This window comes from Anomaloglossus baeobatrachus, chromosome 5 (assembly GCF_048569485.1).
Source record: "Anomaloglossus baeobatrachus isolate aAnoBae1 chromosome 5, aAnoBae1.hap1, whole genome shotgun sequence".
Taxonomy (NCBI): Eukaryota; Metazoa; Chordata; class Amphibia; order Anura; family Aromobatidae; genus Anomaloglossus; species Anomaloglossus baeobatrachus.
Window position 1 is genome coordinate 253,455,922 of NC_134357.1, and position 16,884 is coordinate 253,472,805.

Genomic DNA, 16,884 nt, shown 5'->3' on the forward strand with positions numbered 1-16,884 from the left:
CCTCTGACAGCGCGGCTCACGTCATTTGCTCCGTGGAGGTGACACAGAGCGCTCGTGTTCTACTGCCGCTTCTGTCAGCTTCATGTAGCAGAGCTGGATGCATCGTGGGACCTCTGTGGATTACGTCGGACCTGGAGGGGTATTTGGGGATTTTAATAAAATGGTGAAAGAGGGTGTTTTTTTGTCTTTTATTCCAAATAAAGGATTTTTTCGGGTGTATGTGTTTTTTTACTTTCACTTACAGGTTAATCATGGAAGGTATCTTGGGGAGATGCCTGCCATGATTAACCCCGTTATTACCCCGATTGCCACCGCACCAGGGCAATTCGGAATGAGCTGGGTAGAGTCCCGGGACTGTCACATGTAATGGATGCAGCAATTCCGGACGGCTGCCTGCTGATATTGTTAGGGTGGTGGGCTCCCCATAACGTGACAATACCAGCCTCCAGCCGTGTGGTTTTATCCTGGCTGGTATCAAAATTGGAGGGAACCGCATTTTTTTTTTTATTATTTATTTATTTATTTTACTGCACGATATAGACCCGCCCACAGGCGGCTGTGATTGGTTGCAGTGAGACAGCTGTCACTCATCGTGGGGGCGTGTCTGACTGAAACCAATCATGGGCGCTGGTGGGCTGGGAAAGCAGGGAGTACCTGATTGAATAAGGAAGCGGCAGCCATTTTCAAAAGAGGAAAAGCCTCTGGAGCTTTGTGACAGCCGTGCAGCCTCGCGCCTGTGATCGGTGAATAGAAAAGAGAGAGGGATTGTGCTGGGGATGCAGGACGCATGCAAATACACAATGTGAGCACATAGCCTTACTGTGAAAAGCCACGCTTTTGGTGATCGAACCGTTATCGAACGGTAACTCAAACTGCCAAACTTGAAGCAAATCGTTAGAGTTAGTCGAACGACTCGAACACCGTCCGAAATCACTTGAATTTGAAATTCTGGACTGGGGATCTTTGAGAACGTTGTACCTGGTGACGGTTAAAGTGTACGCTATCAGTCAAGAGAGAGACAGAATGGCGGCGGGTCCCCAAGATGCACCATGCCACGGATAGCATTACCACACTGAAAGAGAGGGACCCCAGATCACCTCACCACACCCCTTCCTCCTACCTGCCCAGCACCGACCAGAGGCTACAGGCGTCGAGGACCAGCACCCGAGTGTGATGTGGAACGGACTTTAAATAAAGAGAAACTGGAACCCGCACTCCGTGACTGGCGTGAGTAATGCCGCCGCCCTTTGCCCCCAGTGTCCCTGAGGACTGTTGCCCTGGGTCTCATTAACCTCCCGTGGCTCACCCGCTCCACCCATGGGGAGCGATTCCATCTGGCTGCTTATAAACCCTGCCACGGAGAGAGACTGTGTAGCGGCGGTGGCTGAACACCTGGCCGCATGCCACGGGTGGTGCTGCAAGCATCCCCCATCCCTGTCCCGTACTGTTTCCTGGTGGCGAGCAGTGGCAGAGGAGGCCGAGACCTTAGTGGCCACCGTGAGTGATGGCAAGCTCCCCAGGAACCCCGTTACCCTCCTTCCATCCCCCTTGTCACACCGGACTGACTGTCGGACTTTCCCTTTTATTGAGACCCGCCGGGGGCACGGAAGCCGGGTCGGGCCATTCACAGCCTGACCCCGAATACCACCAGCCCGGTGACTGTGCGATACCTGCAAGCCCTGGTGCGGGCGTTTCAACTCTCCTCCAGACCAAAAACACAACACTACGGGGTTGCGACAACAAACAACACCGCAAAAAAAACCCCTTTAGTTATATATAAACAAATTAACACGTCCTTTCTACCGGGACCCAATGAAGGAAAGTAAGAAGGAGGGAGGGGAGAAAGAAGAAAGAGAAGAAAAGCATGGAAAAAGAAAAAATTTGCATATATCAAAAAAATTTATTAAATTTCTGGAACAGGCCTCCTTACGACGCTCCAAGGGCCTGGTACCCAGGTTTAGGGACAAAGCTCCGTAGTCCAAATCCCGACTTCAAAGTGGCGAGGGAGAAGGGGTTAAACCTGCGCAAGCCGCCAGTAATCCAGAAGGAGATGTTGATAAATTAAACAATCTTTTATTCCATGGGTCTACGCGTTTCAAGGTCTAAGAACTCTTCTTCAGGACCAGAAAATCAACAGTGTTGGCATGGAGCATCTTGGGGACCCACCGCCATTCTGTCTCTCTCTCTTGTCCGGTAACATACACCTTAACCGCCACCAGGTACAACGTTCTCAAAGATCCCCAGTCCTCGGCTCCATTTCCTTCCTCAGATGTTATCAGCCCTGGTCTTGTGGCATCTCCTCAGCAGGGAGCTGTTCTGTGGAGGTCTGCACTCTCTTGCAGCCTCTGACGTTCTGACTAAAACTTCAGTCTGCTCTGCACTAAACTCAAACATTCAGGGCCACCCTCGTCTTGGGTTGTCATGGGGACCTGCACACCTGCTCATTAAGGAGACAGGAGGAGTCATGCAGACTCAAACTACATGCTCAAGAATTTTTAACTCCTTCCTGCCAGTGTGTGTGTGTGGACTCTTCTCCTTCTGCCCGGGAAAAATGGGGTAACATTTAATACCCTGTAACGACCCGGTTGTATATATATATTTATATATATCGGCCGCCCCCTTACCAGCAGCCGCCGCTGCTCAGATCCGGATCTCCTAAGGGGGGTGGCTCAAGGGTCTCTGGACCCGGGGGTCTCACAGGCACGCTGAATAAATGGGGGGACGTAGATGTACGGGCTAGGCCGTATTAAGTTCCTGACGCCACCCACGGTGTGTGGTGAGGTGGGACACCACCGCTGCTTTTATGTGGCACCCGGGGGAGATGTAGTGGCAGCTGGATGTTAACCCCCTCCATGGGTAGGGATGGTTGCCCCGGGGCCCAGTGTCTTTGTGCAGGGTATAGCAACAACAGGGGAACGTTTTGGTTACTCACAGTAAATGAACCACACGAGTCTTTGGAAAACCAAGGTGCTGGTGGCTGGCCGCCGCAGCCAGTTGCATTTAGGTTCCCCCCACTCAGGCTGGTGATCTCTGTCCTTTTCCTCTGCACTGACTTTGCGTATGGTGGACTGCCTGGTCTGGAACTCAGGAGTCCGCTCCCGGCTGGATGTGGCCTAAGGAGCCGAACCCGCAGACGCTGGCCTGTGGGATCTCTGGGCCCTGACCTCTTATCCCTATCGGTGGGCTGTTGTCTTCTATGAGGGACTTTGGGTGGGACAGGACCTCTAGTCCTGGCTTCAATTGGTTAATTAGCTAGGCCGCTGGTTTTGGTCCTGGCTTCAGGGTCCGAGTACCCCCCTTTTTGCTCCGGTTTCCGGGTCGGTTCCCCGTGTTGGTGCCAGCGGGTTACAACCCTGTCCCGGTCCACCTCGGTTCTGCCGAGCCGTCTTCTCATCTCCTGCCGATGGAGACCACCGTCTGCCACCTAGCCAAAGGCACAGGACTCTGACCCTGGCACCGTTCAACTTGAACTTCCTCTGCTGGAGCTACACCTAGCTCCAGCCCACCTCCTCTCGACTTGAACTCCAAAACTTATCTGCTTGTTTTCCCGCCCCGGGCTGTCTAGACCCCTGGGTGGGCATGTCCAACTGCCTGGTCCTGCCCACTGGTGTGTCTATTTTTCCCTAAGGGGGGGTGACTAGGGTTTCAGGTCGACTGTGTGTTTCTTAAGTGAGGGAAGGTGTTGTGCGGGGACCTATCTGTGACTACCTGGTTTTGCCAGGGCGTCACATTCCCCCTTGGTTTAATACAGACCGTCCGCGGGCTGTCCGACCACCAACATTTATTGAACAGGAACTGGAAAAGATGAAAAAGGGGGTAAAACACAGTTACAAGTATACTAACATATTTACATCGAAGTACATTTACATCGAAGTGGTTTCTTCCCTTACGGGAGGCACTGTGCTTAAACGTTGCACATTTAAAACCGGCACAGGACGGGCCGGGTCCTTCTCTTCAGGACCACATCTCCAGGTCCAAAGGGGGCAGCCCGGGCTCGTCTATTAAAGTGCTGCTCTTGCCTCTCTCTGCTCTGGCGCAGGTTACTCTCTACATATTCCTGGATCTGCCGATACTGCTTCTGGTGCTTGATGTCCCAATTGGCAGTGGGGGAGATGGTCTCCGGTACCTCAACGTCCAATTCTAGATCCACCGGCAACTTCCCAGGCTGGGCCCTCATCAGGTACGCAGGCGTGCATTTAGTGGAGCTGCAGGGGATATTATTGTACATGTCCACCAGGTCGGGCAGCTTCTCAGGGCACAAGTTCCTTTCTTCCAGAGGCAGGGTTTTGAGGAGGTTGAGAACCAAGTGATTCATTTTCTCGCACATCCCGTTAGTCTGGGCATGGTAGGCCGTGGTCCGAATCTTCTTGCACCCTTACAAGTTGCAGAACTCTTGAAAAACCTCTGCCTCGAAGGCCGGACCCTGGTCTGTAAGCACCTTCTCCAGGTAACCATGTGGCCAGCAGAAGTATGCCTGGAAGGCCCTTGCGGAGGTGCGGCCTGTCAAATCTTTGACGGGAACCACCACCATGAACCTGGAATAATGGTCTACGATGGTCAAGGCATATGTATAGCCACTCCTGCTAGGCGTGAGCTTGACATGGTCCAAGGCGACCAGCTCCAATGGTTGGCAGGTGACAATTGGCTGTAGTGGGGCCTTCTGGCTGTTTTCGGCCCATCTTCTCAGCGCACAGGGACAACACTCTCGGCACCAGGCCTCTACGGACTCTCTCCTCCCACTCAAGTAGAAGCGCTCCCTCAGCAGCATCTCCAAATTCTTCCACCCGAAATGTCCAGCCCCATCGTGATAAGCCTTCAGAACCATGGATACGTATGCCTGCGGCACCACAAGCTGGCAGATCTTCTCATGCGTCTTCGGGTTGATTAGTCCCTGGTACAGCTTCTCCTGTTACATATATAGGCGATCCCTTTCTTTCCATAGCCGCTGCGCTTCTAAAGGGGCAGCAGGCTCTAACCTGGAAGCATCTTGGGAAATCATCATCTTGACCAGCCGGACGGCGGGCTCCTGATCTTGAGCTTCTTGCCACCCATGGCGAGGTAACGGGTCAAAGTTTGCCTGCTGCTGACCAACATAAAGTTTTCCGTCCCTTGGCTGATGGAACGCGGGTAGCTCTATTTCTTCCAGCCCATCTGCATCCAACCCTCCATCAGGAAGGTGCGGCATCCGGGACAAGGCATCCGCATTGGTGTTCTTGCGGCCGGCTCTGTACTTGATAGTGAAGTCATAGTTGGCTAGCTGGGCTACCCAGCGTTGTTCTAGGGCCCATAGCTTTGCCGTGTCCAAGTGCGTCAGAGGGTTGTTGTCCTTATAGGCTGTGAACTTCGCTGATGCCAGGTAATGCTTAAACCTCTCTGTTATTGCCCAGACAAGTACCAAGAACGCCAATTTGAAGGAGCTGTAATTTTCAGGATTCCTTTCTGTCGGCCAAAGCTTTCTGCTGGAATAAGCGATTACTCTTTCCCTGCCATCTTGCATCTGGGACAGGACAGTGCCCAGACCCACATTGCTGGCATCGGTATAGAGGATGAACGGAAGGCCATAGTTGGGGTAGGCCAGAATTTTCTCCAGTTAGGGCCGACTTCAATTGCTGGAAGGATCCTTCGTGCTTTTCACCCCAGGCAAATGGGGGCCCGGGAGTTCTGCCATTCTTAGTCTGTCCCACAAGGAGGTCCTGCATGGGGGCTGCCATCTTGGTGTAACCCTTGATGAAGCGGCGGTAGTAGCCCACCAGGCCCAAGAACTGCCTCACCTCCTTAACTGTGGTAGGCTGCAGCCAACTCTGGATGGCAGTGATCTTCTCGGGGTCCGGGGCCACACCGTCGGCACTCACCACATGCCCGAGGTACTGCACTCTGGGCTTCAGCAGATGGCACTTAGAGGGCTTCAATTTCATCCCGTATTTGGAGAGGGCTTCAAACGCTTCCGCGAGGTGTTCCAAATGGGCCTCATACGTCTTGGAGTAGACGATAACGTCATCCAGATACAGCAGGACTGTCTCGAAGTTGCGGTGTCCCAAGCAGCACTCCATGAGCCTCTGGAAGGTTCCTGGGGCGTTACACAACCCAAAAGGCATGCTGTTGAACTCGCAGAGACCCATCGGGGTAGCGAACGCAGTCTTCTCGCGGTCTTCTTCCGCAACCGCCACCTGCCAGTAGCCGCTGGTGAGGTCAAGAGTAGAGAAGTAATCAGCAGTTTTTAGCGCAGCCAACGATTCTTCAATGTGAAGAAGAGGGTACGCATCTTTATGCGTTATCTGGTTAATCTTCCGGTAATCCACACACACATTCTCATGGTGCCATCCTTCTTCTTCACCAGGACCAGCTGCCCAGGGACTACAACTATCAAAGATGACCCCTGCCTCCTTCATGTTCCTCAACAGGTCCTTGGCGCACTGGTAATGTGCAGGTGGAATCGGCCTATACCTCTCTTTGATAGGTGGATGTGTGCCGGTGGGAATATGGTGCTGAACCCCCTTGATCCTCCCGAAATCTAACGGGTGTTTACTAAATACCTGCTCATACTCTTTCACTACCCGGTACACACCCTCTTTGTGATGTGCAGGTGTGGATTCAGTGCCCACATGTAGCTCCGAGTCCTGGCACCACTCTTCTAACTACTCGGGTGGAGTATCACTGCCTGGCTGTGATGCGGTGATAGTGGAGGTTGCTACGTGAATGGCGTCTGCATCTACTGTGAATAATTTAGCAATGGTGGCGTAACGGGGTAACCTAACCTCTTCCTCTCCGCAGTTCATCATTCTCACGGGCACGAGTCCTTTCTTGACATCAATCACCCCTCTGGCTGCCATTACTGTGGGCCAATGTTTAGAAGGAAGAGGCTCCACCACTGCCGGTTAATCCTGTCCACGGGGACCCACTGCTACCCTACACAAAATCATCATTTCACTCCGCGGAGGCACGACTAGAGGCGCTACATCCATCACTCGCACGCCACCAATTTCTCCACCCGACAGGTTCACCTGTTGCTGCTGCAGGAGGGCCCGGATTTCGCGTTGCAGAGCCCTCTGCTGGCCTCCTCCTGCTGTGACAGAAAGTTGTTACAATAGCTGCAGCACTTCCCCCAAGCAATTTTCAATCACGTTGGTTCCTAGGACCATTTTTGGGTTACGGTCACTGGGGTCATTCTGTACTACAGTTGTCACGGGCGGGGAGGTCGCTGCGCTCGCACTACACGCTCGGGTCCGGCGCTGCTGCTGCTCGGTGGCTCGAGCGGTGGGCCGGATCCGGGGACTCGAGCGGCGCTCCTCGCCCGTGAGTGAAAGGGGTGGTTTGGTTGGGGTTTGGGATGTCGGTTTGTGACGCCACCCACGGTATGTGGTGAGGTTGGGACATCACCGCTGCTCTGTACGGGGATCCCGGGAGCGATGACAGGGAGCAGCTGGGATGGTTCTCTCCCCTCCGTGGGTAGGGGGAATTTTGGTGGTCCCGGGGCCCGGTGATATTGACTGGAAGGTGGATGCCGGGGTTTGGCGAGGTGCAGGGTCGTGGGGGCAGCGCAGTGCCAGACGGCACGGTGGTACTCACTCAGCCAGTAACGTACACGGAGTCTAGCTGTATTTCCCTTCACGGTTGAGCGGTTGCCTTCAGTCGGGTCTTTGGTGCTTGGAAACCCCGGAGGTTCCCATCGCTGATTGATTTGACCGGTTTAACGGCGACTCCAAGCCTGGTCGGGGTCCGTAGGCCCTGCCGGATGGTGCTGGCTTCTCTTCGCTCCCCGATCCGGTACCGGTGGGCCACCGCCTGTCCCCGGTCCTTACGGTTGTGCGTCAATCGGCCTCTCCTGCAGACGGTCACCACCGTCTGCCAACCTTGCTCTCAGGTGCCCGGGCCACATACCCGGACACAGTCAGTCTGCTCCAGCTCCTCAACTACCACTTCCCTTAACTGCAAAACTACTCTGACTCCTTTTCCCGCCTCCAGGACTGTGAACTCCTCGATGGGCGGGGCCAACCGCCTGGCTCCGCCCCACCTGGTGTGGACATCAGCCCCTGGAGGGAGGCAACAAGGATTTGTGTCTGACCTTGATGTTCCTAACCGGGGTGTGGGGTGTGTTGTTGCAGTACCTGTGACGTCCTGCCTTGTTCAGGGCGCCACACAATCAGCCCTTGGTTAAATGCAGAGCGTCCGCGGGCTGCCCGTCCATCACCGGTTTTATTTTCTCAATTCTGTAGAAAAACGGTAAAACATGTAAAACACAAGCATTTTTATAAAACTTCCCTTACGGGAGGCACTTTCTTAAACGTTACTAAACGGTAGTAAATTTTATTAAACATACGGCTTCCGCTCTCCCCCCGCCCAAACAACCTGGCCCTGATGCTGCCCCTAAGAAGTGGGCAGCACCCCTTGCCCCAATCCAGAACCAAATTGCCCGAGCGGGTACGGTCCCTTTCAGGGGACCCACGTCCATGGGGGACCCCTGACCCCCGGAGGATGGCCACCGGTTCAGGTGGTGGCCGTGCCCCAGCCTACTCCACTGCGGGCCCTTCCTCCAATCTGCCTCTCCGGAGGCGGTAACGGTATAAGCCAACATTTTTATTTACATGCCACTAGTTTGTGGTTGCCCTGCAAGTTCTCGGGCTTGTCCGTAAGTAGTTCCTTACGCAAACGGTGCAGAGGGTCCCAACGGGGACTAGTTGCCGGCAACGGCCGGTTCAATCACGGTGCTAATCTGGTCACAGTTCGGTTGATTACTTTCTCTTATCATTCGGTTACATACTTATACATTCAAGAACATCACACCCCTAAATGTTAGTCTCCCTGTACCTAAGCGGGGGTTGACCTAGGTTGGGACGTGTGGACCTACGGGGGCCAAGGTTGGTGGTGGTAGGCAGTGGGGCAGAGGACACAGCTAGTTCCTCCCCCCGGCTATCGTATGGGGCAGGCAGAGGCATAGGGGTGCTGGGTACAGGCACATCCCTGGGCGCTGGGGCATTAACAGCCACTTCCATCTCTTTTTCCTCCACGGGTTGTGGGAACAGTATTACTGGAAGGATCACTGCGCCGTTCTGTGTAGGCCAATCGGCTGGGAAATCGCCCATCATGGTGTGGATTACCCCTTTCTCCTTCTCCTCAGCCGGTTCGGTGTCAGACCCGGAGTCACTATCGTCCGTTCCTGCGCCAGGCGGGTTGCCGCCAGCTGCCGCAGTCTCCGGGCTCGCCACTCCTTTTTCTGCCGCTACAGGGGGCCGCAAGCTAGACGGACCAGCAGCGTCGGGGTGCGCAGGCACGGAAGACGGAGGCAGGATGGGGGCCAGGGGCAGACCGGGCCCCCCAGCCGCAGTGGCCGGTCCCTCCGGGACATAGGGGCGTGGGTTATTCGCCAGCTCCTCCATCGCAGCCTCCACTCCGTACACCCGGGCGACCGCGGCCAGCTCTTCCACCTCTGCGGTCCACTGCTCCATCAACAGACATATTTGACTCTGGTAACGTCGGCAGACCCCTGCCACGTGGGCTCGGATCCATGCCGCTTTTCCGGGCACCGACTCTGGGACCTCTGCGCGGTTGGGCGGGAAGGACATGTCGGCAGCGACTTCTTCCAGGAACCAAAGGATGGCCGCAGAGTCCTGGCGTCCCTGCTTTTATAGCCGCGATCTACATGCGGCCAGACGCCATCCATGCCCCCTTGGTTTCTTTCCGGCACCTCCTCTTCAGGGGCGGAGCTTCGGCTTTCACTCCTCCACTGCTCGGGAAGATGCTCGAGCGGGGAACTTTTCGCGCCCAATATGGCGGCTTCTGAAAATTTTCGGATTTTCGGACACCTCCGGCGGGACACAAGGCGCACTTCTACCAAGCGGTAGAACGGTAAGATCCTGTTCGTGACGCCAAGTTGTCGCAGGCGGGGAGGGCGCTGCGATCGCACTACATGCTTGGGTCCGGCGCTGCTGCTGCTCGGTGGCTCGAGCGGTGGGCCGGATCCGGGGACTCGAGCGGCGCTCCTCGCCCGTGAGTGAAAGGGGTGGTTTGTTGGGGTTTGGGATGTCGGTTTGTGACGCCACCCAAGGTATGTGGTGAGGTTGGGACACCACCACTGCTCTGTACGGGGATCCCGGGAGCGATGACAGGGAGCAGCTGGGATGGTTCTCTCCCCTCCTACCTGGTGCTGGCTTCTCTTCGCTCCCCGATCTGGTACCGGCGGGCCACCGCCTGTCCCCGGTCCTTACGGTTGTGCGTCAATCGGCCTCTCCTAAAGACAGTCACCACCATCTGCCAACCTTGCTCTCAGGTGCCCGGGCCACGTACCCGGACACGGTCAGTCTGCTCCAGCTCCTCAACTACCACTTTCCTCAACTGCAAAACTACTCTGACTCCTTTTCCCGCCTCCAGGACTGTGAACTCCTCGATGGGCGGGGACAACCGCCTGGCTCCGCCCCATCTGGTGTGGACATCAGCCCCTGGAGGGAGGCAACAAGGATTTGTGTCTGACCTTGATGTTCCTAACCGGGGTGTGGGGTGTGTTGTTGCAGTACCTGTGACGTCCTGGCTTGTCCAGGGCACCACACAATCAGCCCTTGATGTTTCAGCTCCACTCGCCCCACCTTTAAGGTCACCTCCTTAAACCCCACTTGGGTCATAGGGAGGCTGCTGGCCGCAATGATGGTCAGACTGGCATCCGGGGGGGTGAGCTCACTGTCAGACCAATAACGTTTGTACAGTATATAGGGTATAGTGGTTACCTGCGACCCGGTGTCAAGAAGGGCGTAGGTCGGGATACCGTCCACAGCAAGGGAGATGATGGGGCGACCTCCAACATATCGATCACGCCAATCAGCTGGGTCTTGAGGATTTATTCCTGAGGATTGGCCCTTGGTCTCAGGGGTTGCTCTTTAAAGGACACCGGCGGGAGTAGTGGCCAGTCTTGTTGCACTTATAGCAGATGGGTGGTCAATAACGGCTGTCGTTGTTCCTCCTCCACTGCATCCACGGGACGTCTTCCGGGCTGTCGGCGAGCTGTACCTTCTCCGCTGGCTTGGCTTTCGATGGCAGCTATAAGGGGCGAGGATCCTGGCGACGTCATCACTCAGGCACTGGACTTGCGACGACAGGTCCTTCGGAGTCCCGGTCGCTGCTGTGGGAGGCGGCAGGGCCCACAAGGGGGCTGCTACCAAGACTGGAGCGGTGTCAGCCGGCCAGGACGGCAGGTCAGCGGCACCAGCCTCGACCATCTGTAGTGCTTTAATGGCCCGGTTTTTAAGAACCACAAAGCTCAAGTCCGAGTGTTCTAGAGACCACAGTCGTAGTTGCTTACGATCTTCAGCGGACCCCAGCCCCTGCAGGAACTGCTCCACCAGCATTTTGTTGCTCTCAGCCTCATTAATAGGGTCCACCTGCTTCAGCGTGCGTAGGGCTGTCTGCAACCTCAAGGCGTAGTCTCGAATACTGTCCTGCGGACTCTGTCAGCGATTATAAAAATGCATCCGCAGCTCTGCTTCAGTACAGGTTTCAAAAGCAACCTGTAGTTTGTCAAAAATGGCGGTTACCGAGACCCAGTCAGCGTCTGCCCAAGTCTCCACCTCCTGCTCAGTTGCGCCGGTCAGCTGCCCGAGTACCACAGATGCATGCTGCTTGCCAGTCATGGCATACAAAGCAAGAATAGTGCATATTTTCTTCCTGAATATCTGAAGGGCATCGGGTTTCCCATCATACTGGGGTAGCCAGGCAGCACCGGGCACGTAGGGCAAGGAGATTGGCATTACCTGGGTGACCGCCAGAGCCACAGCTCCCCCCGCTCCTGCGACCAGAGCGGGAGCCGCCACATTTCCATCATCTGCCACATCTGCAGGCGCCGCCGCTCCAGCGGCCGGCGCCCCTCCTCCATCGGGGTTAGGTGCAGACATCTTCCCGCTACTCCCCCTTGGAGCGACAGGAATCTTGGAGCAACGGACATCGGATGCCTAGCCCTATCTACCGCTTCCAGTACAATGGCTCTAGCCGCAATGTGGTTCTCACGCTCTTCTGTGGCTACAGAGCTATGCATATGTGCATGAATGAAGACAGCGCGGCTCTGCTCTGTGCGACGTGGCTCTGTATGGGGCTGATCTGTGCGGTGGGCGATGATGCATCTGCCATTCTGAAGATGTCGGAGGAGAGTGCTTCAATAATGGCAACCTGTGTTAGTACGTGCGCAGATGAGAGTTTGATCCTAGAGCTCCATCTGCACACGTGCAGAGTCTAGGCGCCATTATTTGAAGCACTCACCGCCAACATCTTAACAATGGCCCAAGCCTCACCACCCGCCGTATAGATCAGCCCAGAACAGAGCCACGCCACGCCACTCAGAGCCCCGCCGCACGGAGCAGAACCTTACCACACAAAGCTGAGCCCTGCCGCACAGGGCCAAGCTGCACTGCACAGAGCAGCCCCGCACAGAGCCACGCCGCTCTGCACAGAGCAGCCGTGCTGCACAGAGCATCTCCGCACAGAGCCAAGCCAAGCCGCGCTGCACAGAGCTGCTCCACACAGGGCCGAGCCCCTCCGCACAGAGCAGCCCCGTACTTAGCCAAGCCTTGACCGCACAGAGCTGAGCCGCGCTGCATGCACAGAGCAACCCCGCACAGAGCCGCGCTGCGCAGATCAGCCCCTCACAGAGCCGAGCCCTGACCGCACAGAACTGAGCCACACCGCGCTGTACAGAGCAGCCCCGCACAGAGCCGAGCCCCGCCGCACAGTATAGAGCTGCACTGCCTGCAGCACAGAGCGGTCATTGACAGCTCGGAGGGCATTGGAACTTTCAAGACATCTTCAGGACAGCAGTTAGCGGGCTGAAGGAAGAACACATCAAAACACAGTGGATCAGATCGTAATGTGTTGGAGTGGAGGCATTTCTTTCCAGCGCTGCTAGATCGCTGGTTGTAGGTGAATACGGAAAGGATAATTTTATTAACTCCTTCCCAACATCTACTGTACATATACGGTGCAGTGGATGGAAGGTTACTTACTACAAACTGCCGTATATTTACAGTACCGTATATTTACAGATGGTGACAGATAACAAGCAGAGTAGCACTATGTCATAGCTGACACATTGCTGCAATGACCATAATCAGTAATAGCACCAACTGTGGCCACTTAACCCCTAAGGTACCACTGGTGAGAGTGACAGCCGTATTTATAGGGTTATTTGAAGGAGAGAACTCCCCATGTAAGGCTAGGTTCACATGTCCGTTGTTTTGCATCAGTCACATGCGTTGCTTGACGCATGTGACTGATGCATTGTACAATGGATGACAAAGAACAGAAATCATTGTCGGACTCCGTTGTGTGCGGGGGCGGAGCCGTGGCACTGAGAACGTCAGTGCCGCGGGGACTGCATGGCTGGGGACAAGCGAGTGTGTGTGTGAGTGTGTGTGGGAGTGTGTGTGAGTGTGTACACATGCGGAGTGCGGGAGGGGGCGGAGCCAAGTGGGGAAGTGTCGGCCTCCTTGCACACGTATCCAGGGTAAATATCGGCTAACTAAAAGCAAAGAACTTTTTGCTTGGTTACCCGATATTTATCTTGGATACCAGCGTACACCGCTTAGCGCTGGCTCCCTGCACACGTAACCACTGTAAATATCGGGTAACTAACCAAAGCACATTGCTTGGTTACCCGATGTGTATCCTGGTTACATGTGCAGTGAGCCAGAGAGAGCATGCGCAGCAAAATCCTACGGATTGTGCTGCTCAAAAAACGTTACAGGCTGCGCTGCTCCTGCCCGGCGGTCAGTTAAAAAATGACTGACCGCGACGCAGCGGATGCAACGCAGCATCATCAGTCACAATCCGTCACTAATAGAAGTCTATGGGGAAACACTGGATTCCTGCAAAATCTTTTGCAGATACCGTAATTCCTCAAGGCGACGGATTGTGACTGATGCAAAACAACGGAAGTGTGAACCTAGCCTTAGCCTATTGGCACGCAGTAGTGCTGGAGTGCCATGGTTGCTGTAGCAGCCTGAAGCAAAGTAATGAGTCAACCAGCTGTTGTGGTGTGTAAGGCAGAGTCAGTGTAAAAGTGACAGATTTACTATCCTGCAGAACACATGTATTACAGGATATCAGATCAGACAAGTTAAAGACCTATATAGAGACAAAGTAAAAAAAAAAATAATAATAATCAAAAATAGAGGCTGAAAACAAAGGAAAATATTTCACACTAAAATGCTGTTTTATGTAAAAACTAACATAAAGTACAACTTTGATGTCGCTGCGTCTGGAAAGACCTTAGCTATAAAACTGTACAACAACACATACGATGAACACCATAAAGAAAACATGAATCATGCAGCAGAAAACATGCTCTTGTCCCACATGTGGCTTGTCATCATTGCAGGCCATTTATCTGCACCAGTTTGAGACCCTTGATCTTGTCAATCTGGTCATGTGAATAATAAAAAAAAAATAATACTAAACCAGACTAAATTTGCTTTAAAAAAAAGTTTATTTGTGAAAAACAAAGGACTAGATGGCATCTCATGGTCATATTTTCTTAGAGATTATAGGACGTCTCTTGCGACCTTCCGTTTTCAGGTATTCAATGATATTTGGTCTTTTCAACAACCACTCAACATAGCCTGACAGAAGTGGGTAGGCAGACAGGCATGTTGGGGAGAAGTCGAGGACGCATTGTAGAGTGTCCAGAAGATTGTAGTCGGCATATGAGATCTGTAATAAAAATATAAGATCTGAACAAGCACACTATGGAAAATGTCCATGTTTATTGGCCATATGTTTACACTTACCTTATCTCCCACCAGGAACTTTGAGCCATAGGAATTTTTGGAAAGTATTCTTTCAAAACAACCTAGCTGAGTTGCCAGTTCTGCTAGAAATGTTTCCTTATCTGGCTCCTGGAAGACATGATAGAAGGTTTTTAGACTTCTATGTGAAGTCCTGTAAGTTGTGAGGCCTCCATGCATATTAGACTGTTGCTTGCTCCTGCTGAATTGAGTCTGATATGTATGGGAACCTTTAATTTGTCTATTAGCATTAAATACACATTACACATTGACCAATATTGAATAACAATAGCGACCATATAAGATAACAATAATAGATTCCTGGCAGATGCCTTTTCCTCTCTCCCCATTGGAATTATATGAATGTTTAGCCAAGCTAAGTGTGTATGTGACGCCCTGGGCAATCCAGGGGTCACAGGTCATCACACCACCACACCCTACACCCCAGTTAGGAACACCAAGGCTACCAAAATCCTTGTTGCCTTCCTCCAGGGGCTGATGTTCACACCAGGGGTGGGAGAGGCGGTTGGCTCCGCCCACCGAGGAGTACACAGCCCTGGAGGCGGGAGAAACCAGGCAGTGAAGTGAGGGAAGTGAAAGTGAGAGGAAGGGAGTTAGAGTTTGGAGGGAGAAGTGGAAAGAACAGAGATTAACTCAGGGGGAGCTTGAGTGAGGAGCTAAGAAGAAAAGAGTAAAAGTGTCAGTAAGAAAGCCTGAAGTTGGTCCGGCTGTGTGCCAGGACACTGTCAGCAAGGTCAGCAGACGGCGGTGACAGTCTGGAGGGGGACTGCTCGGAGGTTGCTGGAAGGACCGCGGACGGGTAGTGGCCCGGCGGTCTGGAGCAGTATACGAAGAACAGTCAGCACCAAGGCAGGGGCCTCTCGGACCCCGGCAAGGCTAGGAGTCGCCGTAAATTTGCCAAATCCGTCAGTGAAGGGGACGTCTGTCTCCAAATAACCAAGTCCCGATTGAAGGCAACAGTCCAACCATTGAGGAGAGACACCGCCACCGCCAGGGCACCAGTTTCTCAGGGCCAGCACCTGCGGGCAAAGTAGGGCTCCTCCGGCCCATATCCAAGCCGGGGAGCAGGTTACCGGTGGGAACCCATCGCAAACCATTGACAACTAAGGTGCAGGACAGAGTGACCGTCACCGTCACCTACTGGGGAAAGCAAGTGCAGCCGTCCGTGGGAACCGTCTTTCCAGCCGTGTGTTTTACTGAGAACTGTGTCATCGTCTCAGACTGAGTGAGTACCACAGTGCCGCAAGGCACAGCGCTGCCCCCGCGTCCCTACGCCCACCAAGCCCTGCATCTCCCAACTCATAACTGGGCCCCGGGATCACCAACCCCTACCCACGGAGGGGCAACACAACAATTGGCTGCTCCATACCATCCTTCCCGGGATCCCCATACAGAGCAGCGGTGGTGCTAACAAATCACCACAACCGTGGGTGGCGTCACGGACAATAAACAATCCCCACACCCAAACAACCCCCTTTTCACTCACGGGCGAGGAGCGCCGCTCGAGTCCCCGGGATCCGGCCCATCGCTCGAGCCACCGAGCAGCAGCAGCAGCAGGCCGCAGTGCAAGCCGGACCCGAGCAGAAGGGAGAGCGCGGCGTCCCCTCCTCCGCCCGGGACAACTTGGCGTCACGAACAGGATCTTATCGCTCTGCCGTTGGGTAGAGGTGCGCCTTGTGACCGCCGGAGGTATCCGGCTGAAAAATTTCGGAAGTCGCCATCTTTGGCGCGAAAAGTTCCCGCTCGAGCGTCCTCTCGAGTAGCAGAGGCGCGAAGGCCAAAACTCCACCCCAATAGAGGAGGGGCCGGAAAGAAGCTAAGGGGGACGGAAACAAGATGTCTGCGCCCGACGGAGCCGCTGGAGGAGCGGTGGTCGCAGCCACAGTGGCACCCGCGGATGGGAATGGGCCTGCCCAGGTGCCCCCGCACTCGCTCAGGTGATGCCGTTCTCCTTGCCCTATGCGCCCGGAGCTGCCTGGCTACCGCAGTATGACGGGAAACCGGATGCCTTACAGGTCTTCCGGAAAAAGCTTAACCCGTTGCTAGAGCTGTACCCCCTGACCGATAAGCAACGTGCAGCGATAGTGCTAGGCCAGTTAACCGGTGC

General features: G+C 54.4%; 1 protein-coding gene across 1 annotated transcript in view; it reads right to left on the reverse strand.

The window, feature by feature from the left end:
* Positions 1 to 14,445: 14,445 nt before the first annotated feature.
* Positions 14,446 to 16,884, reverse strand: part of LOC142309920 (glutathione S-transferase P 2-like) — a 77,216-nt gene continuing 74,777 nt past the window's right edge. The window contains exons 6-7 of the mRNA XM_075347387.1: positions 14,760 to 14,867; positions 14,446 to 14,682 (exon numbers count right to left, since the gene is read on the reverse strand). Of these exons, the coding sequence (XP_075203502.1) occupies positions 14,497 to 14,682; positions 14,760 to 14,867 (294 nt within the window). The 3' untranslated portion in view covers positions 14,446 to 14,496. The remainder of the gene's footprint in view (positions 14,683 to 14,759; positions 14,868 to 16,884) is intronic.